The sequence below is a fragment of the Amphiura filiformis genome, chromosome 6 (genome assembly GCF_039555335.1).
Source record: "Amphiura filiformis chromosome 6, Afil_fr2py, whole genome shotgun sequence".
Taxonomy (NCBI): Eukaryota; Metazoa; Echinodermata; class Ophiuroidea; order Amphilepidida; family Amphiuridae; genus Amphiura; species Amphiura filiformis.
In genome coordinates this window covers 74,964,632-74,991,218 of record NC_092633.1, presented here as the reverse complement: position 1 = coordinate 74,991,218, position 26,587 = coordinate 74,964,632, and the positions used below count along the sequence as shown (strand labels likewise).

The following is a 26,587-nucleotide window of genomic DNA, read 5'->3' as shown; positions in this document are numbered from 1 at the left end:
TGGCTAGAAAACATGTTATGACCAGAAATATGAAGAAACTTAAATTTTTACAAATATTACTTTGTTTTACTGTCTCTGTACTATTCTTCTTGGTGAGTCAGTGACGTCAGTGCATATTTCAATCGCGAGTTTTCTCTCAGAGCGCTGGCGTACACACATACACATTTAAAAACTTTAAATAGATGTGTGTGCGACACAGCTGCCTCAACTCATTGACATCATTGGCTAATAAGTATACTTTTAATTCTTGGACACAACCTATACATTTGAAAGCCACAAGTGCATCCAACAAGTATATGATGTTTTTAACTGCACACAACTCAGAAAAAAAACTAGTAATCAAGCTAGGCAATGTTGTTACTAAGTAGCTGGTAACTTGAGTCAGGACTTCTACAGAGTAAGCACACATCATGACACGAAACAAGCTATGTAAACCTGTGTCCAAGAATTAAATATAGGAACATAATGATTTCTTGTAAAAGCATCTTGCACTTCAATTTTTTTAGTTTTAGCTAGAGAATATAGATCAGAAGCAATTGCCAGTAAATACTTGTCATTCAGGTATTCACTTTTGAGAATCATAAATTGATTTCTTCTCTATTTCTTAATAATGCAGGTAAAATTGACATTAGTGCATCAACAAGTTCTGTCGTAATTACCAAAGTCTCTAACCCGAACAAAGGCCCTGATATTCTGACCTCACAAGCTACACCAAGAGCACAAGAGAATAAGTCAAGCCAAAAGGCTGGGTTATCTCTTACTGTGATTATTGCTGCTGCTGCTGGAGGATTTATATGTCTAATTTTGGTTGGCATTTGTGTGGTTGTGATTATGAGAAGAAAGTGAGTAGTTAAACTTAATTCTTGGTATTTCTTGCGTTTGAAAATTCATTCATATCCTCATGAATATAAGCGATGTGTGTGAGCTAATCATATTCTCTTACTTGTAAAAATATGAACGCAAATTGAAGTCATTCATATGTCATAATTGACCGCAAAGTGCATAATTGTTCCAAGCTCGCATATAAATAAACTGTGTTTGCATTTTGTTATCAACGCAAGTAAACGATGTACTTGTTGATCGCATATTAACTGCGCTTTAAGACAGGGAACGGAGGATACATTTTCAATAGTCTTTTGAGCAAAAACAAATGGTGGTAATGAATGACAATAATAACTGTTGTACCATCTGTTTTACTGTCATTGCATGAAATCATCTGGGTTTGTGTTGAGCCTCTGGTATTTTTCCTTGTGTGCTCCTGCTCCCTCTGAAAATTACTTCAGCTTAAAACAAACCCGATTTCCTGCAATGACCTCAAAACAAGCCGCTCTGATTTCCCGCAATGACCTCAAAATAGTGTGTATTTATCATTGTCTATTAAATGAACAACGCTTTAACCCACAGTCTTCCATTCAGTAGGTTGTAACTTGTTACCTCATTTGCGATTCGTTCTTCAAAATGAAACTTTCCAAGGATAAGGTAGAGAAGTTTGAGATAGATGCAGAAGCATTGGTAATACAAGCTTTCACTTAGTGCCAGCATGTCTACAAGAATATATGTAACATGCAGGTTTACATAGAGCAGAAAAGGACAATTAAAGCAAAATCTAACATGTTGCTTTATTTTGCCTCATCAGTCGACATAGAGTTCCCTATGGTGCTAGGCCATTGAGCTGGGCTGGGTCTGAAGGCGCTGATATCATGAGTGAAGATGAGGAGGAGGATGGTGAACACCATGCATCTGGTTACCATCAGCTGGAAGAATCATCTCCTGATTTTACTGAAGCAAAGGTTGGCGGCGATAAACGATATTATGCTGCAAGTAAGTTTTAAAAGACATACAGACATGCACCATAATCTACCAAATCACTACTACCATGTGTACACAATGACCATAAGTTCTCTCTTTTCGACTGAGCAAAAGGCAACTTTTATTTCTTTTTTATCCAAACCTTTTTTATCCAAACCTTTTTTATCCAATCCAAACCTTTTTATTCAAACCTTACAAAAGGGAAAATCAAACAAAAAGAGACCAGGAGAATGAAATTTCATAGAAACAATGTTGAAAGCAACGGTCATTACCAAGAAGGTCCAAGTAGTATACAACAGCCACTACTGATACATGGGCATTTGTCAACTATTTCCAGTGTACGGAGTGAGTGCAATCAAACCTGGTGAAAGAAATGACTACTTGCATTGGTTGGATGGTCTGTGGCTACCAAGCATATAATCGCCATCATGTTTCATTGATTTTCTATAGGATACATTGTTTATTGTATTTAAATGTGACATGATCTGATCCATGGAGGCCAAAGGCAGCAAATTTGAAGATAAAGGCGAAAATATGGTGTTAAAAACAATACACAATAGAATACATAAGAAATAGACCCCACAAAACTTCATAACTTTAGAACCAAGTATGCTAGACCTTTGGAGTTTTCAGATTATGATAGCCTAATGTTTGTATATAAATAATTGTTGTTTGATTTAGGGTACTAGTAGGATTATTTTAATCTGACAATCTTATTTTCCTCCACAGATGCAATTTCCAATCCTGCATATGAGCCAACATTCTCAACATTCAAAGATAACACAAAAGACGTCCCTGATGGTGAAGATGGATTTGACGATACCTTCCACATCTTTTCCCCATCTGGTCCACTAGATTCTGTTAATCTGAATTGATGAGGACGATACCTTCCACATCTTTTCCCCATCTGGTCCACTTGATTCTGTTAATCTCAATTGATGAGAAAGCTAGGAGAGATATTAGAGTAGAGGTTATTGCACTTCATCAACAGTACTGGATTATGTTACTGTACATACTGTATATATACATTGGGTGCATCTTATCTTTTCCATTTTTTCCATTGTTTAGGAATAAAACAATTGATATTTTGTACTTCTATTGTGTAAATGAACTACAATTTCATTCTGTGTACTTTTGAACACTCGCAAATGACATCTTAATTTAAAATTAAGTTTTCAAAAAATCCATTAAAAAAGTAAAAGAAAAAACTGAAACTGCCAAGCACTTTGAAACATAGCATTATTTTTTTTACTTTATCTCTCTATATGTTGTAGTGATATAATAGCCCAATCATAAATGCCTTTGTCAATGATGAAAACCTTGAAGGAACTGTATTTTCTGATTGGCATGGGTATGTTAGGCCATCTTAATTTAATAGTTCGTCTCAAAGCCGTTCCCAAGTTGAAAACAAAATGCTGAATGGGTTTTTTTTTTTAAGGATTTTCTTTTACTTTAATTTTTTTGACTTGTTATAAGTAAGAAGTGTACCATTGATGCTGGGTTGATCATCAGTGGTTATCCATTCACTATAGTTTTTGACTGTACATTTCTGCTTCCCAGCTCGATTGAGATTTGATGTACAACTATTATGTAATGGGTATGTCTACTTTATTCTGTACTTCCAACAGAAACTAGTATTTGTGACCTATCTTTTGATTATTCGTTTCTCAACAATAAACTTACAAATATTAAAAAGATGAAAAGGCCCATTTAGGAACTCTGAAACTTAAAGGAATGTTTTAATATAAAGCAAGTTTGTTCTTTCTAAATCTTTTTGTACATCTGTTTCACCCTGTATGCTTTTACAAATCTGTATATTTATATTTTGATATGTATTTTTCTATTCTGTAATTTGTTGCATTTATTTGTGTTTGAGGTTGAGGGAGCATTCCATAACTTGAATGCTATATAATATATATTATATGATCTCTACAGTGGCATAGCCAAGAGGCAATGGAGGCCACGTTTCCTGTGTGCCGTCTTATTAAATTAGGCATGACGAATCAACCAATTCAGCGCCCCTAGATAGATTCTGCGCCCCTTCCAAGCACACGTTTCAACATAAATAGTTGAAAGACTATTTTAAGACTGAAATTCAACTTGATAATCAAATTCGTAATATTTATGCAGATTTTTGCATGCTTTGATGTAATTGTTTCAGGAATGGGGTGGATGGGCACCATCCACCCCATTCCTGAAACAATTACAGCAACCAATGGATCTTGAATATTTCATGACAACCAATTGATTTCAGTTGGATTGATACACAGTGTGAATGTGAATACTGCTCCTGCTGTTTTCAGCCTGTTTGCAAGTTAAACATTGTGCAATAATCTGTAGTGGTTATGTAATTCATTAATATCTTGCTCAAAATGTGAGATTTAATACACTCATAGATATAGATAATGAGAATCAGAACAAACATTAGTAAAACATGAGGTGTGCATAAATATTTTCTATGTGCAGTGCTTTCAGATGCAGATATTTTTTGCGGGTTGATACATTTATATTATATTTGCTTGTATTTTCCAACATTTTTAGTGACAATTTTGTTATAAAATAGCAAAATTCACAGTCTTTTTTTCTTGTCTATGAAATAAGTTAAAAAATGTGTATCACTTGTTGCGTGAGAGATGTACTGAGATGTTGATGCATCTAATGCACTCCTCTTGTGGATCTCGCGTGCATTATTTTGTACAATATCACTCCCAACAAATTATATGCATTTATAAACCTATCATAAAGTAATATTTCCCAAAAGAAGAAAATGTGTATATTTTGACTTAATTAGTACATTTGAAGTGGCTCCTTTTCATTGAATTGGGTCAACATTTCATCAGTTGTATATCATGTTATTATGTGTTGTTCATTGTTATGAATGGAAAATATACACTATAGAGGCCCTGCATGCTTTTATCGACTGGGTCCAAACAAAGGGTTTGAACCGGTGTCCTTAACCGTAATCATGACGCAGTGTAGTCCATTCAATAAAATGTTGTCATCAACCTATATGATTGTAGTGCATTTGTCATGTGTGTGAGACAAACTGTCGCGGTAGATTGGAAGCATGCTTTTGTTGAGTGCATTTGAGTAGTCCGCCGCATTTACAGTATGATACGTCATATCAGAGAAGATGTAAGAAAAGGAGGGAGAACAGAATTATATCCTTCAGATAATCCCGTAGGTAATCCTGTCGCACCTATTCATAGTCCTTTATTTTCAAGTAGTTACACATCTACTCGAAAGTAGCCTCTGATGTGATGTGTGTTGCCGACCACGGTTGATTAATTTTCACTCCAGAATTGTAAATATTTCCAATGTTTCTATATAGAATTCCTTGAAAGTATGACACGTGTGTGTTTAGTACCTGTTGCTCTGAAGGGATACCCCACGTGGATACTATAAGAAAGAAATATAGTTTTGTAAAAAATTCCCACAAAATCCGCCTATTTTGGAACTTATTTTAATTAATTAATATTTTAATTATTTAGGGAGAGTGTTTTAGGATTTTGTTAGAAAAGGGATGATTGTTTTATGTATTTTCTTGTCATTTGCTGCAAACCTAATAAAGATATTTTGATAATTGCAAATAGTCTGTATCATAAATCGTAGAGGTTGAAAGTGTCAACAAGCATCAGAAATTATAATTTGCCATGTAACTTCGGTCATATTTTATTTGAAATATAACTGGATGTTAGAGTCTGCATGCATGGTATGCATAGTATGATGGTATACAGACACTGACCTTTCCCTAAAACTAGTAAGCAGCAACTTGTGTATCACGCCCATCATGGGTTCGAACCCCTTTGTTGTATTTTTGTTAAACCTAAATAAGCGTGATTACTTTTGAATGGCGACAGCACACATATTTTGTTTGAGGATAGCTGGATCTCATATGCACAACCTCTATTATCTATTCCAACTCCAGTGACATGTCATTCATTTCCCCAGAGAAGATGTAAAGAAAGGAGATAGATCCAGCTATCCTCAAACAAAATATGTGTGTTGCCGCTCATTCAAAAGCAATCACGCTATTTAGGTTTAACAATAAAATACAACAAAAGGGTTCGAACCCATGACAGGTGTGATACACAAGCTGCTGCTTACTAGTTTTAGGGAAAGGTCAGTGTCTGTATACCATCAATACTATGCATACCATGCATGCAGATCCTAACATCCAGTTTATTTCAAATAAAATATGACCGAAGTTCCATGGCAAATAATAATTTTGCACGCTTGGTTACGCTTTCAACCTCTACGATTTATGATACAGACTATTTTCAATTATCTAAATATCTTTATTAGGTTTGCAGGAAATGACAGGAAAATACATTAAAACAATAAAATATAGATGATCAAAAATCATCCCGTTTCTAACAAAATCCTAAAACACTCTCCTAAATAATTAATATATGTTCCAAAATGGGCGGATTTTTTGGAATCTTTACAAAACTACATTTTTTTCTTATTGTATCCACGTGTGGTATCCCTGCAGAGCAACATCAGGTACTTAAACACACGTGTCATACTTTCAAGGAATTATCTATAGAAACATTGGATATGGTTTCAATTCTGGAGTGAAAATTAATCAACCGTAGTCGGCAACACACATCACATCAAAGGCTACTTTCAAGTAGATGTGTAACTACTTGAAAGGACTATGAATAGGTGCGACAGGATAACCTACGGGATTATCTCAAGGATATAATTCCGTTCTTCCTCCTTCTTTTTCAACTTTCCTGATTTCCCTGCACCTTAAATAGGTATTGGAATTTTACTTTGGAAAATCAATTTAAGTACAGGGCTGTAGTTTCCATGCCCCTCCAGTGAGCATAGGCTAATCCTACTCAGGACAATATGCATGAGGTGTCACTGGAGCAGGTAATAATTACCTTCATCATGTAATTAAAGCATTTTCGGACATACTTGACCACCACAAATGAGATTTTTCAAATTCATCCTAAGATATATCTTAATGATGAATTCCCGCTTTTGGTCTAAGTTCCTTAGTGAATTAGTCAAGGTTAAAATTTATCCATGTAAATTCTGTTCTGTCTGTTATCGAAGTAACAGGTGTAAATCAGTTCTTCTGTGGCAAACTGGCCAAGCGATGCTTCCTGTTTTTGGTTTTATCAACCTCCCTGTACTGAGTGGTGCAGCTGTGTTGCAGCATTGTTCAGCAGCCTGGCAATGCTGCAGAGGTATCAAATAATTATAAATTCTTGTAAATCTATGACAGCTGTCTTAAACTTATGATGTATTTGAATCTGCCGGGCGGCCTTAGTTGCGGGTGTACATTATGGCTCCATGCAATACGGTACAAGAAGGTTGGTATACAGCAATAGCACGCCCTCTAGGAGAAATATACACGACTATGGTGCCAAGGTACTAGTTATATACAGTAGTATATCTTTACATCAATTGCTTGTTGGAAAAAAACAACAGGTGGTGTAATAAATACCATAGTAGTTCAAGTTAGTCTCAGGCTAGCATTCAGGTTTAAAAGTCAGAACAATATTCTGTGAATTACGAGTTACGAGTAGAATTTATACAGATTAAATTTATTTTTATGAGCTATCTACATCTTGTGCATTATTGTTATTTTATTTTTTTGTTTTAAAGTTGGCTAAGAGTAATTGGCAATTCAACTCAAGTATTTGTACTGTAAACGTTCGCCTAATGACGTACCTGGGCTCCTTTGCCTTGTAATTTCATGTACAAATAGAGAGCTCCCTCTAAAAATCCTAACAAGAAATAAGGGTATGTGCCCTTATTTGCTGGTGGTTTTTATGGGAGGGCACTTTTAGTTTGTGTCTAAAATTCCAGTTATGTCAAGGGAACCCATAGCGCCATTAGGCGAACGGTTACGGTATTAAGCCAATATTTAGGGTTAGGCCCTATTTGGGCCCTTTGGTCTGATAATCTGTGGGCCCTTATTTATCAATTTTTACAGGGCCCTACTCAATTACAAATTAACATAATAATTGAATGTCATACTGGTCCACATATTTGTGACACTTCCTATGAGTTGTAGATGCAGCCTAATAGCACCCATCCCCTTATAAGCGCCACTACAGATGTTTGTGAGTGATAACTATCTAAGTGCCCCCTTTAGGCAAAGGCGTAAATCCCGGGGGATAAATCCCCCCCCCCAATATTTTGCCACGGGTGGTCCATACAATCATCCCCCCAATGTTGACGCCTGATAATGGGTTTCTGACCAAGTTAACCTCATATTCGCGCATTTATTCTACTTTTACACCATATTTTATCAGTTTAGCTTCAAAAAAGTAAAATTGTACCCGTAAACTTATTCTGTCGCCAGAAGGTGCTGGATTGACTATACTTGAAGGATTTTTTTCCAACTCCATCCCCCAATGTCAAAAAGAAATCTATGCCACTGCCTTTAGGTCTGAAAGTCTATGGGCTCGTAAATTTTACAGGGCCAAACTCAATTACACATTGACTTAATACATGTTTAACAGATTGAAGATTTTAATGTTAAACTGGTCCACATATTTGTGACACTTTCTTTTTAAGACTTCAGACTCACTAATTAACAACAGATAGCAGGGAAGGGTCAAAGTTGAAGTCTGTATTGTATATGACATAACCCCTTCCCTAATAAGGAGATGTTTGTATTTTTTGTGAGGGATAACTGTCTTGAAGTGCCCTTTTCAGCTCCTTTGAAGCACACCTGTACAACTAAATTCCATCAAATGTCTAAATAAAATCTGTCAGTTTTTCGGAGTAGGATGATTTTGACTTCAGATACACTGTAATACATGTTTATACATGTAAGTACAGCTCAACTGATCATACTTTTCCTACATTCGACCTTGCATGATTTTTGAGTTGACACAGTCATGAAAATAACTATAGATACTTGACGGACCATTAGTAGCCCAGTTCTGAACCTTTTCATTGATCATTCATAACAATAGGTATCTGATGGATCAGTGAAGATAAGAAGGGATTATAATATATCCCCAACCTTGATATTATAGTACATCTCGAGGAAAAAGTGCAATGGACATGTTTTCATTTTATGTTTCAAATATCCCGCATGAAAATTGAGTATTTAACCCAAAATGGAAAATGGAACAATTTATTGGAAATCTGTTTTAACAGATTTTTTGACATCTTTTTCTGCACTGTATTATACCTAAATTAAGAAATTTGATAAATATTCAAAGAAAATATAGGTCATCCAAAAATGTTGATTTTTACACATTTTGGGGCAAAAAAGGAAAAATAAGCAAAAATATCAAAATCTGTTTTAACAACTTCATTCATCAAGTCATAACAAACGGCCTACATGCTTAATTTCTAATAAAATATTGAAATTGTGAAAAATATAGGTATTTATTGATTTTCATGTTTTTTCTTAATAATATGCAAATTATGAAATTGCAAAATAAAGTTTCTACATAGCATACATCTTTCAAGTGTGATGTTCAAAATGACAGACATCAAAAAGAGATTCGATGAAATGTAAAGGTGTAGTAACAATTTTGGCATGGACTGTCTGGTTAGGCAAAGTACGGTAAGTTGAGCTGTACCCATTTGTAATTTTCATTTGATAATTTTACCCCTGAAAATGACTGATTATGCTACAATCATGGAAATAAGTCTTGGAATGCTTTTGTGTCAAGAATTGAAACCTGACACCCCCTCTCCCCGTGCAATGTTGGGAAATGGCAATGTCTTTAGTAGTTTTCCAAAGTGTTCCAACATTGATTGATGGAGAGAGGGGAAGGGTAAATCATTGCTGTAGATGTCATGTTTGTTCAAAAACAAAATACACATCATTCCCATGCTCATTGCAAATTCTGCACGGAATTACAAATGTTCCAAGTACTTTTTCCAAGATTGTAGGTCAATTTTATTTAGCTGCATGTATTGTAAATTACAGAGATGTAGAAAGAATAGTTTAAAAAGTGTTTTACTGGTAAGGTTTTGTCCCTGGAACCTATAGAATAAAAGGCAATAATTAGAGCTGATACTAACTCCTATGCCATGTGAGTATTTGTTCTGCATAATTTGCATTTATCAAAAAGTACCTATAAACATCAAAATTATAAGGGTGCCTTTCTGCCATGAATTTTCTCCGGAGTGGGAAAATGCCAAAACTTCCATTTTGATATAGGTACTTTTTGTTAAATGAGAATGCAGAACGAACACTCACATGGCATAGTAGTTACTATCAGCTATAATTATTGCTATAGTATTTGCCTAAACTCAAGAACCACATGACCTATGGAAATATAAGGTGAGTTTTGGCTTTAACATTAAGAAGTACCCTACATTTGTTTTAGTTAAATGGCTTAAACTGGATAAATATACCTCCTGACATCCCAATCGCATTGGAGATCTAAACCAAAATGTGATGCGATCAATCAAAATCAGTCGGAACTCGGAAATCAGTTTCTTATATGAGGGTAAAAACATTTACTAAGCTGCATTTTGCAGAAAACCCTATTTAAATTGAACAACCAGTTCCAAAGATATGAGCAGTTTCTAAAACAACAGGAAACAAAAGGAAATAATTCCTTTGTTTGACTATAATCTCAAAATCAATATTTCCGAGTTCCGACTGATTTTGCTTGATGGTATCACAAATACCATCACAATAATCACAAACACCGATTCAAGTACGGATTCGTGGGTAACCATTTGATCTTTATTGTAGATTGTCTTCAGAATGGGAAAAAATTATAAACAAATATTGTAAATCATCAATGTTACTATTTCTTCACCATGTTGAAGTGGTTACCCATCAAACACAAAAATGTGTTTAAAATGTTATTAACCTGTTATTCACACATTTTGGTTTCGGTCAAAACATTTTAATGTTAGGTTATGAAAACATTTTAAAAACGTTTTATATGAAAAAAATACTACAAAAACATTTTTTAAATGTTGTCAAACTTATTTTAACGTTTTTTGTCACAGTTTTGCTGGGTAGTATGTGTTTCTGACTTACTGCAACAATTTATCAAAATCTTGTAAGGTTTGCAGAGCACATAAGTAATCAGCAGGTAATTGCCCTGTGTAATGTGCATCTTCCATTTTAGCTGAAAAACACCAAGCAAATTTCTCAAAGTTAGTCGAAATTCAAAAAAATGAAAAACGGGTCCCAGATATTTTAATCTAGTTTTTAAAAATTAGTTTCAAAAAAATTTTGGCCCAAGAATTTTTTTGTTACGGTGCACAAAAAAGAAGTGGGCCAAAACCATTATTTTTGGGATTTTGGGCCAAAAGTGCCATTTTGGCCCAAATTTGACCTCACAGATGAACTTATCAAGTCTTTGCCATTCTAAATATGTATACTTTTATATACTTTAGACCAACAATTTATAAGTTATGAGGCCCGAAAGTTTCCATAATTCCAGGGTTCAGACCAACCTTAAGATAGATATCAAGCTCACCTTTTTATGAGTTATTTATGGATTCCATTTATTTTCAAAGCAATCATTTCTAGCTTCGGATTTGTTACTAACATAACGATTATAGGTTCCTGTAGCCCCTACCCCCCAACAAGCTTTGAGTATAATTATTAATAATGAAAAAGTTGCCGCATTTCTCAAGAATTTTTAACATTTGTACCCAACGAATGAGAGGATATAACTAAATGATATGCTGATCGTCGAGTAGCTGCATCTAACATATACATTCAAATAACTGTTGAGTCTGGTTTGATCATTGAGAGTTCAAAGAACTTCACACACGCAATTCGACGACCCCAGACGATTTTATTCATTATTATGTTTTGATGGATCCAAGTGTGTGGCAATATTGGATCCAAAACATAATAATGATAAAATGGGATGCTTTACGCACAATATTTATTAGTCTCGCTATGAGTTTTAAAATATTGGACTCGACGTATCGACCAATAAATATGGGCTCAATCGATCCAATTTTATATCACAATTCACTGGCCGCGCCTTTATTTTCCCGATTTATCTGAAAGCAATGTCAAAAGAAAAAAATAAACATTATGTTCAAATTAGTTCAAAACAAGGAAAGAATACCCTATGATATTACAAGAATGTCGCCTTTGCCAATTTTTCTGTTAACCCTAGATGATATTGCATGATCACTTCAAAGCTAACAATAATTTTCAGTGGCGTAGATTTCTTTTTAACATTGGGAGGATGGAGTTGGGAAAATTTTTTTGAAGTATAGTGAATGCAGCACCTTTTGGTGACCAAATCTGTTTATGCTCGAGAAGCGCATGAACAATTTTGCCATATTGAAGCTAATTAATGATGAAAATATGGTGCAAAAGTGGAATATATTAGTACTTTTGGGGCTAAAAAGGCCAAATATGAGGGTGATTTGGTCAGAAACCCACATACAGGCATCAGCATGGGGGGGATTGTATGGACCATCCCCCTGGCAAAATATTGGTGTTTTTATATGCTACGGCGACCCCCGGGATCTACGCCTGTGATGAATTTAAGTCAAGTACTTTGACATATGCCGTCAGCATTTCTGTTTAATGAAAAGATGCATAGCTATGAATATGCTTAAATATAATTGTGAAGAAACGTTGCTTTAAATTATTCAAATAATGCATGTACCTGTGTTGCGTATTTCCTGCATTGTTTGCAATTTTCTCATTTATTACCAATCTGCAGTTTTTGGATCTCTTTTAGCAATCCGTCGACATTAGTTTCTCGATCACAACAGAATTTATAGTAGAGTCTGGTTCCCAGTATGAGGCCCAACCAACCATCCGGAGCGTACCCTTCCTCCATCAGCAAGGGGATGATGGGACGCTTCAACTTGTATGCATAGGTTGCTTCTGAAATATCAACCAAAGATGCATAAACTGAGCTTAAAAAGAAACATATTTTTTCACAAGGTCATATCTTAAAATCCGGTCCTTCAAAATGAACCAAAATTACACACAGGTTTACTTCAATACTCTACTTTAAACACATGTCAGTAACCAAGCAGTTATCCAACTGACACAACAGCAATATGCACTGACATGGAACACTCCTGCACATCCTATAAACAAAGACAGATATGTCATAATTAGAACCAGCAGCCAATAGCTGCATCTAGCTCGGATTTAAAACCTCGCTTCATTGAAATCAGTTAAGAGTTATTGGTTCGAACCCTGATAGAATTCTAATTATGATAAATTTCTTTTTCTTTTATTGAGAGGAAATGATAATGCAATAAAACAGCAGAATTTGGCTCGTATACTTTTGCACATCATGTGTATATATTACGGTATGTGATGTAGGCTAAATGTTGACCAGAAAAATAATGCCGCACCCCATCGACAAAAAGGTCCACTTTCCAGGGTCAAACTTAACCAATACCCAAGAAGATCCATATTATAGAGAAAATTAACAGAGGGATCCCTCTACTATGTCAAACTGGTCAAAAACAGTCATTATTTGTTATTAGCCTTGCGTTGCTCGTATGGTGATTTTTGAGTTACTTATTAGATTTTACATCCACGAAAACATTTGTATTTAAGATAAACAAATTGAATTTACCTGATCTACAGTTATAGCTGTCCTTGTATGCTTCACTCATACACATGAGTACTACAGTAGAATCCTCTACTGCATTCGCCATTGCATCTAATATGTTGCCCTCTGAAGCAAGAAACAAAAGTATAACAATTATATTTATCCCATTTATCTGAATTTTTTTATTTATAGGCTATGTGATCGGTCTATCTTTGCTAATATTTGGCGACTTTTCTTGATGGACATTCTCACTTCATATAGTTCACAATAATTTAGTGTAAAAACTGCTTATATTACGGAATTTACGGTATACAGTACCGCGTACCGGGTTATTTGATTGCGATTTTGATCAGAATACGATTGAAGACCTTTGGCCAGATTAACTCTGGCTTCTTGATTGTGACTTACCCCTTAATGGTGGATATGATATAACTTTACGTTATAATATATACCCCTGTCCACTGACGGCTCTGAAAAGAGCCGTTCAAAGTTTATGTTCTTCGAGGTTGTACATTTCTGGTCTTGATCTTTTAAAAAATGGGAACTTCCGACTTACTCATTTCATCAAGATCTAACCACACATTGTATCCATGTTCTCTCAATTTATCTCTGATATAGATAGCACGTTCTTGGGAGTTCCATTGGTAGCTTATCATCACGTGACCAGCCATGTTCCCTTTGGCACCCTCAGCTACAGCTTGCATGTATGTCGGTGGTGACTCACTTACTACTGTCGTGACGTCATCTTTGATTGGCTTGATGGTCTCTTCATTGATCTCAAACAGAGCGCATTTACTTGCTTGACGCAATGGGGCATTCGATGAACTTGCTAGTTTCTCTAACACTATAAAATACAAATACACACTAAATCATTATGTACTTTCTGTGAATGAATAAACTTTTTTTTTTAATTTTCCTTTGAATTACATATAAATATTATTATGGAATGTAGCCAGGACATTTGAGGGTGTGGGGCTAGGGTGCTGATTGTGCGAACGAAAAAGGTTTGTTACGGTCAAATTGTGACTGTTTGCCTATTTTCCAATAGTGCGTGGATTCAAACCGTATGACAATAATGATATCCAAAAGCACATTTTTTTACCGGCAGACTGTTCGAATTGCGAGGAGAGATGCAGCTATAAGGTATAAATTATTTCACACTTACTTGGTGCGGCCTCCTTGACTTCATTGGTCTCCCTGATACTCTTCACATAGACAAGGGCCCCAATGGCTTCCACAGCCAGACGCTTCTCATCCTCAGTAAAAGAATCATCTTCCATCATTTGTGAGATGATACTTAGTCCCCTGTGTTTCTGCAGCTCCAGCTTGTTATCGTCATTGATGGTAAGATGATTCAAACCATCCAGAATTTCTCGAATTGAATAGCAGAGCGGATCAATAATAACTGAGTGATCAGGCGATTTGACGCATTCATCAAGCATCTCTGTCAGCAATTTCACACAATCATGTGACTTGGAAAGGCTTTGACTCTGCTTGTCGTCGACGACATATGCCATAGTTAGAAGTGCTAACAACTGGACGTTCTTGTCCGACGATTTCATGTTGCTTAGAATCTGAAAAGCGTTTGCTTCACGATAAGCACTGCGATTCTTGGGGCAATATTTTATACAGTTCAGAAAGATCGATATGAGGAAAAGCAAAATCTGCTGTATCAATGGTTTGGATATAGGATCACATTGTGGTAGATTTATATCGATGTACTCCAGCAGAGGAAACAAGGTCTTGACGCCATCTTGATGCGCAAAATCAATCTGCAACTGCGGGCACCAAGCAGTGTAATTACAAAAACCTCGAAGAACTAGTTTGAAGTTTTCCAGCGCTTGTGACACTTTCAGTTTAGCATAGACTCTCAAGTGACTCTTCAGAGACAAGACGATCTTTACAAAGAGTTCTGCATAACCATTTTGAGTTAGATATTCCCCGACATCTCCGCGATTCTTTGACAGGTCCTCCTGGGTGAGCTTCACCGACATATCCTCAGGCATGGTGACAAGATCATTCAGCGCATCGCCTATCTCTTTTGAAGTGTAGTCATCGCAGTTTTTGAGGAAGTATAAGACCTCATCAAGTTTTGGTTTGGCGTCTTCCAATGTGACTTTTTCCGATTTATTCTTTGCAATTCTTAATTGATCAAAGTACTCGGAGGATGTAGTTAGCCCAGATGACGATTCCTCGCTCTTGAACATATCTGCGAAGATAATAAGAAATCAGAGTTAATATTCTACCGTCTACGGTGTATACACTGCAAAAACAAGTGTTAAATATAAACACTTTTGAGTGTTAACACTTAATAAACACCATTGATTAACACCAGTTTTAAAACTTAACGCATCAATCCCGACTGACGTTAACAAAGTCAGTAAGCATGGTAAGTTCACAAAACGATCCTTTGATAGTGCAGTCAAATGTTGCAGTCAATATATAAAAACAGAATTATTAACAGACAAACAAAAACATGGGCATCGGCATCATAAAATAATGTCAAATGCAGTAACCGCAAGCATCGATAAAGATAGAAAACAAGAAGTGTTAAGTCTTGAACCACTGATGGAGAAAGATCAACAACTTTGATGGTCCTGATCCTTCCATATAGCTTTGCAACCAGGTAAGCAGGTAAGCCCCGGGGGGGGGGGGCCCTTCAATTTGAAATGGATATAGGTGTAGGGCTGGCGCTTTCGCACTAAGTGGCATTCGGTGAGAGCAACATGTATAAAATATGGCGTCATTGGGTGAGAGCATGATTTTTGGCATTCGGTGAGAGCAAAATGTAAAAAATATGGGGTCATTGGGTGAGAACATGACCTTTTTTTTAATGGAATCTTTGGGTGAGAACCAAAACAGCGCCACAAAAACCTCGAAAAGCGAATTTCTAGTTCTAAATGGCTTCAAATTTCTTTATTTTTTCAAAATAAGTAACAAAATCAGTGATAAATGAAAGTTGCTGTTCAAATTGAACTTGTAAGGGACTTTGGGTGACAGATCAAATGGAAAAATAGGGGGTCTTCGGGTGACAGAGCGCGGATGTGATAGTAAAAAAAATATGGGGTCTTTGGGTGACAGCGATGCTGAAAAAGGGGTCTTAACAGCCCTACATACGCGTCACCTCCAAAGTTGGAGTGCCCCCCCCCCCCCCGGGAGGTAAGCACGTGGATTTCATCTTGTCACAGAATCCATTATGTCAGACATGTATGGCAAAAGCTCCCTTGATATCCAGACCTTTATGTGACGCACATCTTCGCCCTTGTCAAGGAAGGCGTGTCACTTCTGAGACAGGATGGTGAGATATTGTGCTGTGATCTGGTCTATGAAGTCTACTGATTTTTGTGAAGCAGGCCGGTGGTTTGAAGTTGTTTAGTGATTGCTGCGTCCATTACTTTGCTGGCGTCAATGAAGTCCATATATTGGTATCACAGATGCAATCTTCCATTGTTTTGGAATAACACATATGGAAGATACAATAGAGTATATACTTGCAAGTTCTGTAAAGCTTTCCGTCAGGACCCTGGTCGGGTTTACAGATAATTGTCTCTAAGCAGGTGGAAGACTGTGTGACATCAGGGGATCGTCGCTGGGAATTGGTGGCACAACGCGAATACCTGATGACAGAACTTAACGTTGGCCTTCATGATCACTTGCTGTCAAGTTGTATATGATGGGAAATGCCATTGCAATGGCCCATTCTTTGAGAGATGGAATTTACTATGCTCCGTCATAATTGCTGCTGAGATTGTTGTTATAGTCAGGTTATCTTTCAGTTTGGTGTTTTAATTTCCTCTGGCCTGTCTCGTTGCGGGATATGACCCTCTTCATTCTTCTGCGTGTGGATATACTTCTCCTGGTTGACCAAGAGTGTTGTAATTCTCCCGGGTAATTCTTTAGAGGATCAAAACCTTTTCGACTCCCCTTCTTAGAGGTCCAATCTGACCAAAACTACTTTTTGACCCTACCTTTTTCCCTCCCCGCCATACCAAGGTATATAAAACACTTCCCAAGATCACTTATTGACTTACCTAAAAGATTTAAGCGGTACAAAACATACACGGATATCAGAGCTAGAACACTAGCTGCACTCCCAACCAACATTCTCGTCTTGATAGGTGTCCGAAACAAACTATCCATTTCCCAAGACACAAAAAGTACACTGATCATGACACTGATCATGATCATGACCATGATTGATGACGCCATTCTGAAGATGGTTGCCTGTAGTATAGTCCGTGGCGTAAATGTATAAGTTGCGACCATACAACCGGCAGGAATCCCTAAACAACAAGTCCCAGTAACTTCATTCACCTGAGTATTTCTTCAGTTTCCCCACTCTGTAAAAGTGACAGAATCAACAAGTTATTGGACTTACATAGCCTCACCCACTCAAGTTTTTTCGTAGATATTCTGTTGAATCACACCCTAAAATAAAAGTGCTAAAATTACGAAATGGCCATGGTCAGATTGTCCGATCTGTTATAATTTGCACATAAAAGTATTTCGTGATTTATATTTCTGGACATGTGTTGTATTAATGATAGAATGAATTTTGAATGATTTGAAAATTGGGATACAGACATTTTGAACTGAAATATCACGATAATCATAATGAATGGTTCCTCTCAATTATTTATGCAATACAAGTAAAGCCTTAAAATAGAAACATAATAATGTGCACTTATAGCGCAGTTTATAGGACCAAGTCAAAATCGAAGAGCATAAGCTACTCTATCACTTATTTATAGCTGGTACAATGTATGTTATTGTCTAAAGTCAACCTTCATAAAAAAAAAAAACCCTGCGGAAATATGTCGGTAGATTTACTTCAAGTTACGGCCTATAGTAATATACAGTCATAATGCAAGTAAGAACCAAGTGTACGTTTTCCAGGTGAAGCGTATCCTCGTATGAAGAATATCATATGATATTGCAAAAGTTTATTCGCATATAGTCAGTGATCATCATATTTCACTGCGCTGATTTGAAACAGGGTCACTCCATATCAAATCAAGGAGGCGCCCCACCTGACCCCCTCAGATTTGCTTTATATTTTAGTCATATGTTGTACCTGTAAAAATATTAAAACCTGCAAATTTGAGGTCTGTAGCTCTTACGGATTTTCTGTGGCAGCCATTTAAAGTTGGAGTAGGGGGTCTAAATTTGGACCCAAAAGTTGCCCTTTAAATAAATTTCATCTTTGGGCGTTTGTGCCTTCTTTATAAAAAGAAAGAGAGGTCTGAAACTTTGCATACACACTAACTGCATGCCCATTTTGTCAAAAAATAAAAATAAAAAAATTCTGTAATTGCGCGTTGTGTCACGGGCTCATTAAATATGCAAGAAAAAATGTAATGTTTTGTAAACTGGCAAGTTTAGCCCCCTAAATTCACATTTTTGTCAGATTAATTATTTTTGTTGTCACCGATGCTATATATAGGATAAATACAATGCATACCCAAAAATTTGGTGTCACAACTCATTTACATTTCTTACATCGCCCTCACGAAGATGGAATTTATTGCACATTCAACATTTTCAGGGGCCCAAAGTCGATGTGGTCCACCTTCAAAGTTTATAAAACATCACTTTTATATAACTACAAGTCTTAAATTACAACTTTGCTAAGTCCCAGTAATTGTATAGGTTGACTTCATATAAAATGACAAGCCCAAAGTTAACCATTTTCTTATGATTGCATGTAGTGCAAAAAGGGTGCAAATGTGCCGAATTCGGAAGGTTGAAAGTCAAATTGACCCCAATATTGAAAATAAAATGGAAATAAAAGTAAATAGGGCCAATAACTATGCATCTAGTCATTTATTTTCAATATTGTGGCCATTTTGACTTTTAAACCTTCCGAATTCGGCACATTTGCAGTACATGCAATCATAAGAAAACGGTCAACTTTAGGCTTGTCGTTTTATATGAAGTCAATCTATAAAATTAATGGGATTGAGCAAAGTTGCAATTTAGACTAGTAGTCATATAAAAGTGATGTTTTATAAATTTTGAAGGTTGACCACATCGACTTTGGGCCCCATGAAAATGTTGAATTTGCAATAAATTTCATCTTCGTGAGGGCGCTGTTCGAAATGTAAATGAGTTGTGACCCCAATTTTTTGGGTATGCATTGTATTTATCCTATATATAGCATCGGTGACAAAAAAAAAATTAATCTGCCAAAATATGTGAATTTAAGGGGGCTCAACTTGCCAGTTTACAAAACATCTTCGTGAGGGCGCTGCACTCCAACTTTAAATGGCTACCATAGAAAATCTGTATATATTGAAAACGAAATGGAAATACAAGTAAATAGGGCCAATAACTACTCATCTAATCATTTATTTTTAATATTGTGGCCAATTTGACTTTCAAGCCTTCCGAATTCGGCACATTTGCACTACATGCAATCATAAGAAAATGGTCAACTTTGGGCTTGTCATTTTATATGAAGTCAACCTATACAACTACTGGGACTTAGCAAAGTTGTAATTTAAGACTAGTAGTTATATAAAAGTGATGTTTTATAAATTTTGAAGGTGGACCACATCGACTTTGGGCCCCTGAAAATGTTGAATTTGCAATAAATTTCATCTTCGTGAGGGCGCTGTTCGAAATATAAATGAGTTGTGACCCCAATTTTTGGGTATGCATTGTATTTATCCTATATATAGCATCGGTGACAACAAAAAATAATTAATCTGACAAAAATGTGAATTTAGGGGGCTAAACTTGCCAGTTTACAAAACATTATATTTTTTCTTGCATATTTAATGACCCCGTGACACAACGCGCAATTACAGATTTTTATATTTTTTATTTTTGACAAATTGGGCATGCAGTTAGTGTGTATGCAAAGTTTCAGACCTCTCTTTCTTTTTTTAAAGAAGGCACAGACTCCCAAAGATGAAATTTATTTAAGGGGTAACTTTTGGGTCCAAATTTAGACCTCCCTACTCCAACTTTAAATGCCTGCCAAAGAAAATCCGTAAGAGCTACAGACCTCAAATTTGCAGGTTTTTAATATTTGTACAGGTACAACATATGACTAAAATATAAAGCAAATCTGAGGGGGTCAGGTGGGGCGCCTCCTTGATTTGATATGGAGTGACCCAACAAGCAACAGTGGCAATGAATGCAATATCTATATAGATCCTTTTTGAGTGTTTCGTTTCGTTATTTTTGTCCCGGATTTTTGTGTGTCTGATTGTGAAACATCCTCTGTAGTTATGCTTTTGAACAAGATAGATAAGCTTCTTCCACCGCGATCGCACAAACCCGAAACTTAACCGTGTGTCAACAAACCATGATCGAAAGAACAATATTGAAACTTATGGCGATTATGATGCATAGGGATAAGGTCATACAAGGCCGCACTTCATATTCAGTGATCACAGCGAAAGTCAGGTGGCGAAAGTTTTAAAAAATGTATATACATTAAAGTTGGGTATAAAACGTTTTAAGGGGGTACTACACCCCTGCCCAATTTTGTGCCTATTTTTGCATTTTTCTCAAACATTATACGCATTGGTGACAAGTAAGATATGTATATTATAGGGGCAAGGACTACAACTACTGCACTGGAAATTTTATTTCAGCACAGACAACAGTTGTGGAGTTACAGTCAAAAATTAGGGAAATCCAATATTTGATCAATAAATCATTAACTACTTGCCTTGAGTTGCTGAATTTTCAGTGCAGTAGTTATAGTCCTTGCCCCTATAATAAACATATCTTACTTGCAAAAATAGGCACAAAATTGGCCAGGGGTGTAGTACCCCCTTAATAACATTCAAAAACATTATAACATAATGCTATCAAGTGTTGACAAAATAGTTTGCAACGATGTTTGCCAACAATATTGTGCAAATATTTTGCAACAATGTTTGCCAAACAATATTTTACATTATTATGTTTTAATGGGAGCTGTAACTAGGCGAGTTAAAAAAAGGCGAGTTAAAGAAAAGCGAGTTAAAAAGGCGAGTTACCCCCCACAGAGATTTGGTTTTTTGTCAATTACCCCCCACGAAGTAAGCTAAAGGCGAGTTACGACAACACCAACAAGTTCCACCGGCGAGTTACGACAACACCATCAAGTCCTGCAAGCGAGTTACGACAACACCGTCAAGTCCTGCAAGCGAGTTACGACAACACCATCAAGTCCTGTAAGCGAGTTACAGCAATGCCGTCAAGTCCCACCGGCGAGTTACAGCAACACCATCAAGTCCCATTGGCGAGTTACATACATGTAGGACTTGATGTAGGTTTTTCCTGTGAGGTCTTCAATTCAGAAAGTAATGTTTTACCTTGTAATATTATAATAAATATCCATGTACTCTCACCATACTTGCAGATCTGTTAATTGATATATTTATTACATTGCTGGGCCTCTCTGACAAGTGGTTCCTGCTTAAAATTATTATTTGCTCAACGGTTACCCAATACATTACCCTGAACATAGGTGCCCTGAACCATCATTAATTACCCAGCATGTGATAATTAGCCTTCTTGAAAAATGGCAGACAACAACAGATGGTGAGAATTAAATATATATAAAGCATTTGGTATTTGAAATCATAACTCGCCAATGGGACTTATCGTAACTCGCCAGCGGGACTTGCCGTAAAAATCTTAACTCGCCGGTGGGACTTGCCGTAAAAATCTTTTAAGATTAAAACTCGCTTATGGGACTTGTCGTAACTCGCCAGCAGGACTTGTTGTAAATCTTAACTCGCCAATGGGACTTGTCGTAAAAAAAATATTCTCAGCAGGGGTCACTCATTAATCTCTGCAGGGGGTAACTCGCCAATCTAACTCGCTTTTCATCTAACTCGCCCATTCTTAACTCGCCATTTACCTGTCCCCTGTTTTAATGCATCCAAGTGTGTGAAAATATTGGATCCAAAACATAATAATGATAAAATTGGATGCTTTACGCCCAATATTTATTGGTCTCGCTATGAGTTTTAAAATATTTTAAAACTCATAGCTCGACCAATAAATATGGGCTCAATCGATTCAATTTTATATCAATAACATATTGGTAACATTTTAAAAATGTTGTTGTGGTGTTTTTTCATTTAAAAAAAAGTTGAAATGTTTCCATGACCCATATCATAACCCGACAATCAAATGTTAGTAAAACGTTTTGTCAAAACGCGGTTATAACACGTTTATGTTTAAAAAATATTTTGTGTGTGCTGGGAAGCTATCAACAAAAAAAGCGGCACAAAGGCAGCTCAATGCTATGATAGAATTTTAGTGAAAAAAGGATACATACATTGTAACGTCATCTACAATATAATAGGCCTACCTATTTTCCAAAATGAAAAGCAACAAACAAAGCAAAACAAAAAAGAACAAACATTTGACCGAACGATTATGCCTATTTATTATTTTGATCAGGCATCAACAACTCCAATAAGCCCTAAAAAGATAAAAAGGTAAAAATGTAACACTTACTTTTAGCGAGTTTTCTCCAAGTTCATATCTGTTATTATTTCCATGTTCAGCATGTTCAGTACAGTGCAGAAGTGGAAACGTTCCGATTCCTTGCTTTTGCAATCATAGATGGTACTACCGGGATATGCGGTATCAAGCTCAGTATAAGTTTCCGGTAAAATGGTAATCAGGAATTGGTTCAGAAAATGAGTCCCTGGTCACTTGCGATAAGAGTGTTATACATACAGGGTGTCCCAAAAATTTGAGAACAATATGAAAAATATCCACCTACTTATTCATTCAAATACCTTTATTTGCACACATTTTAAAAAAAAACCATTTTATTTCAGTCGAGATATTTCACAATGTTTTAGGATATCACAACAAACATTTGCGTATTTCATTTCAAGCAGGTATTCTTTATAAAATGAGAAAAAAAAAATCTTCACATCACCTACTCACTACAAATGCACGTCAGCGTGAACATTTCAGTCGAGAAAGTCTGAAACAAAATTCTTCCGTCTCTCTTCCGTATATACAACGGGATAAAGCAGGTTGGATATGGTGACCAAATGACCAAAGGAAATGATGAAACAGGGTGTGTAGGGGAGAGCGGGGAGTGTTCGCCCTAGGGGCAGGTTCGCCCACCCCTTGTTTCTCAGCACTACGGCTATCAGGGAATTTGGTGATGGCAAAATTAGGTGACATAGGTCATTATAAACTTCTCATATTAGCTAGGCGACATATAGGGACGTGTTCATCGAACTGCAGCCAAAACAAAAAAATTACACCAAAACGTAATTTTTTCTTGCATTCATAATGTTGTATTATCATTGATACATAAATACAGATGGTTTTAATGGAAATCTGTATTGGGAACATATGGGATTTGTCAAAGATTTAATGCAATTATAATCTCCTTATTCGATTTGTGTTTTGCATACCCTGAGGAAAATACAAAAATGTGCACAAGGGGCTCGTTCGCCCTTTTGGGGCGTGTTCGCCCTATATCTTCCCCGGGCGGACTTACCCCAAACTGGAGGGCGAACCTGCCCCATCAGCGTATTATGCAAAATATTGATAATTAAACCATTAAACAAGGTAAAACTACTGAAAAGCAAATTTTTTAAAGTTATGTGATATCAGTATTACACATACCACCGTTTATGTCCTAATCCAGAATCCCCCCGAAGTTGTAAACATGATACGTTTAAGCTCACTTTGGACCCCTACATTTTACCCTGACCCGACCCCTGCAACAAATTTAGTGACTCCCCAGAAGAGAATGAATGCCCTGTATACTCTTGCTAAATGTTTGCATTGAATATGTTATTGTTATGCAATGTTTAAACCTTTTTTGTGATTAGGGTGAACTTACCCCACCATATGGGCGAACCTGCCCCAATATGGGGCAAGTTCGCCACTTTGCAAAACTTTTTTTTTTTTTTTTTCCTGTTGCTATTGTAAGGCCTATAGGTCTGGGATTGTGGCCGTATATAGCTAAGACATAGGGCTTTCACATGGGCTAATCAGGTCATCCCTAACCTTAAAATTGACATCGCTAGGCTGGTCAGAAAAAAATAGGGCGAACACTCCCCGCTCTCCCCTATATAGGCCTATGATAAGAAATATTATGTTTAACCAACATCATGAACATGGGTCTTCTTTTCGGCGCGATTGCATTCCATAAAAAAACTACATTTGGTTTGTCCACAGCTACACATGACCAGGGGATTGGCCAAAAAAGTTAACAATAGTAGGCCTACTGATAAAGTGATGAATGTAGTACTATAATCATATAGAGTGACTAATCTGATACGTCATGCACAGTGCTATAGTATAAAAAATTATATAACAGCATGACTGACTGGTTATTAGCATTTGGTCCTTCATTTGTGTATCAAATTTGCCTTCCCTTGTCCAACAACCCACCTTTTGGCACTTATCCACCAACCCCCCATCTTCAACATGCCAAGTAAAACTCCATCTTGACAATCAACTCCGACAACTCGGCTTCCCATAACTCGCCCTTTTCTCTTGCTAAACTTGCCTTTTGCCCTTGTCCACTAACTCTCAGTAACTCGCTTTATATACATCCCAAAAGAAATTCTTAACATTTTCACACTATCCCCAATTCGCATCGCACATTATATTTTCTCTCTTTAAAAAAAAAATCTATTGCAAAAACAAGTTTATCTCTATTCGAAGAGAATAATTATTTCATTATACAAATTGACACTCGTTGCAATTTTTGTATGCGTATTTCTCCTGAAAAAAGAGAAATTGTGTGCAGGGGCATATCCAGCTTTTTTCGTCAGGGGGGGGGGGGGCAAAATAAATTTTCGAGGGCACAGACGAAAAACATTACAAGAGACAAAAGGCTTTATTGGGACGCGCTGAAAAGGTTGATATTTTACACCAATTTTGCCTTATTTTTACAATGTGCGAGCAAAATATTTGTATTTTCGGGCTGAATTTCGGTAGAAAAGGGCTCTTTGCCCCTTTTCATTTCCTTTGCCCTCCTGGTTTTTTCTTTGATTTTTGCCAGAGGGGCCCCCCTTTTTTCTTTCATTTTTGTCAGGGGGCACTCTGCCCCCCCCCGCTGGCTACGCTACTGATTGTGTGGGTAAACTTCGGGCTCGTACGTGTTCTTCCCCCCTTTGAAGCGAAATTAATTTTCAAGGCAGCGGGCTATGACGTATAGGTAAATGAAGCGGACACTATATCATGCTCTCATTTACTTGTGTGACAAGTTTGACAATAGCAACATTGAGTTGTACTATTATTTACCATAACAATGCTGCATAACAATATGCAGACTATTGTTCTCATTTCGGAAACAAAGCCCACACAGTATTGTTACTATGCGTTTGCTTTGTAGGCCCTAATATTTCATCCAACAGAAACTATAATAACTATAGATTGCAATATCGCACAGGGAAATCAGATACATGAGTTTATGGACTTTTGTGCTAGTCTCAATTGATCACGATGAAATTCTAAGCTCAAAGTATTTATTTATTTTTTAGGCCTAATATTTCTCATGATATTGATATACATATGAAGTGTCTCAGTATAAGAACGGCCCATGGCACATTTTTGCAAAAATTTAGATTTTCAGATTTACTAATAATATTAGCTTGCCAATGATATGATGCTGTTTTTGCAATAGACCTGCCCTTTAAATCAAACAATTATTCTGCAACTAAAAAAATAATACTCGCTCTCTCCTCAGTTGGGCCGCACTACATAGTACCTAAATACCACACACTCCACAATAAAGCATAAAATAAAGTCCAACCTCTCTCTAGTGGTGTGTTGCCCCGTGTGTTGCTTATCTTTGAGTCTCGAGTTTCTAGTTTCGAGTCTCATATTTTGAGTTTCGAGTCTAATATATCGAGTTTCGAGTCTCATACATGTATATATCGAGTTTCGAGTCTCAAATGTCGAGTTTCGAGTATTGAGTGTCAAATTTCGAGTTTATAATATCGAGTTTCGAGTTTCTATTTTCGAATTTCGAGTCTCAAATTTCCGAGTTTCGAGTTTATAATATCGAGTTTCGAGTCTCTATTTTCGAATTTCGAGTCTCAAATTTCGAGTTTCGAGTATCGATTCTCAAACACCCAATTCTAGAGTCATGAACAAATCGAGGGCTTAGAGCAAGAACTATAGCTATGTCCACTACATGTTACTCATTTCGGCAACAAATGGATGGTTAATTCTGCCCTCTATAATATAATGTATTAAAGGTTATTGCTCGGACAACATCATATCATTGGCAAGCTAAAAAAAAAAATATGAGTGGCTTTTGAATATGTCAAAAGTTCCTTTTT

General features: G+C 36.5%; 2 protein-coding genes across 3 annotated transcripts in view; one reads left to right on the top strand and one right to left on the bottom strand.

Moving 5' to 3' along the window:
* The window catches only part of LOC140154765 (uncharacterized), a 77,502-nt gene extending 72,229 nt beyond the window's left edge, over positions 1-5,273 (top strand). The window contains exons 44-46 of the mRNA XM_072177332.1: positions 617-842; positions 1,637-1,821; positions 2,539-5,273. Of these exons, the coding sequence (XP_072033433.1) occupies positions 617-842; positions 1,637-1,821; positions 2,539-2,684 (557 nt within the window). The 3' untranslated portion in view covers positions 2,685-5,273. The remainder of the gene's footprint in view (positions 1-616; positions 843-1,636; positions 1,822-2,538) is intronic.
* A 6,484-nt stretch (positions 5,274-11,757) lies between these two features.
* Positions 11,758-22,872, bottom strand: LOC140156029 (uncharacterized). 2 transcript variants are annotated; one of them, XM_072179134.1, is made up of 7 exons: positions 22,776-22,872; positions 17,339-17,647; positions 14,473-15,516; positions 13,864-14,151; positions 13,332-13,433; positions 12,399-12,622; positions 11,758-11,778 (listed from the first exon to the last, which is right to left on the bottom strand). In XM_072179134.1, exons 2-6 carry the CDS (start codon positions 17,571-17,573, stop codon positions 12,435-12,437), a joined length of 1,857 nt encoding a protein of 618 aa, XP_072035235.1. In that variant the 5' UTR covers positions 17,574-17,647; positions 22,776-22,872; the 3' UTR covers positions 11,758-11,778; positions 12,399-12,434. The 2 variants fall into 2 exon arrangements, with proteins under 2 accessions (XP_072035235.1, XP_072035236.1); XM_072179135.1 differs by lacking the exon at positions 17,339-17,647 and having other exon boundaries at positions 22,776-22,866.
* Between the last annotated feature and the right edge of the window lie 3,715 nt (positions 22,873-26,587).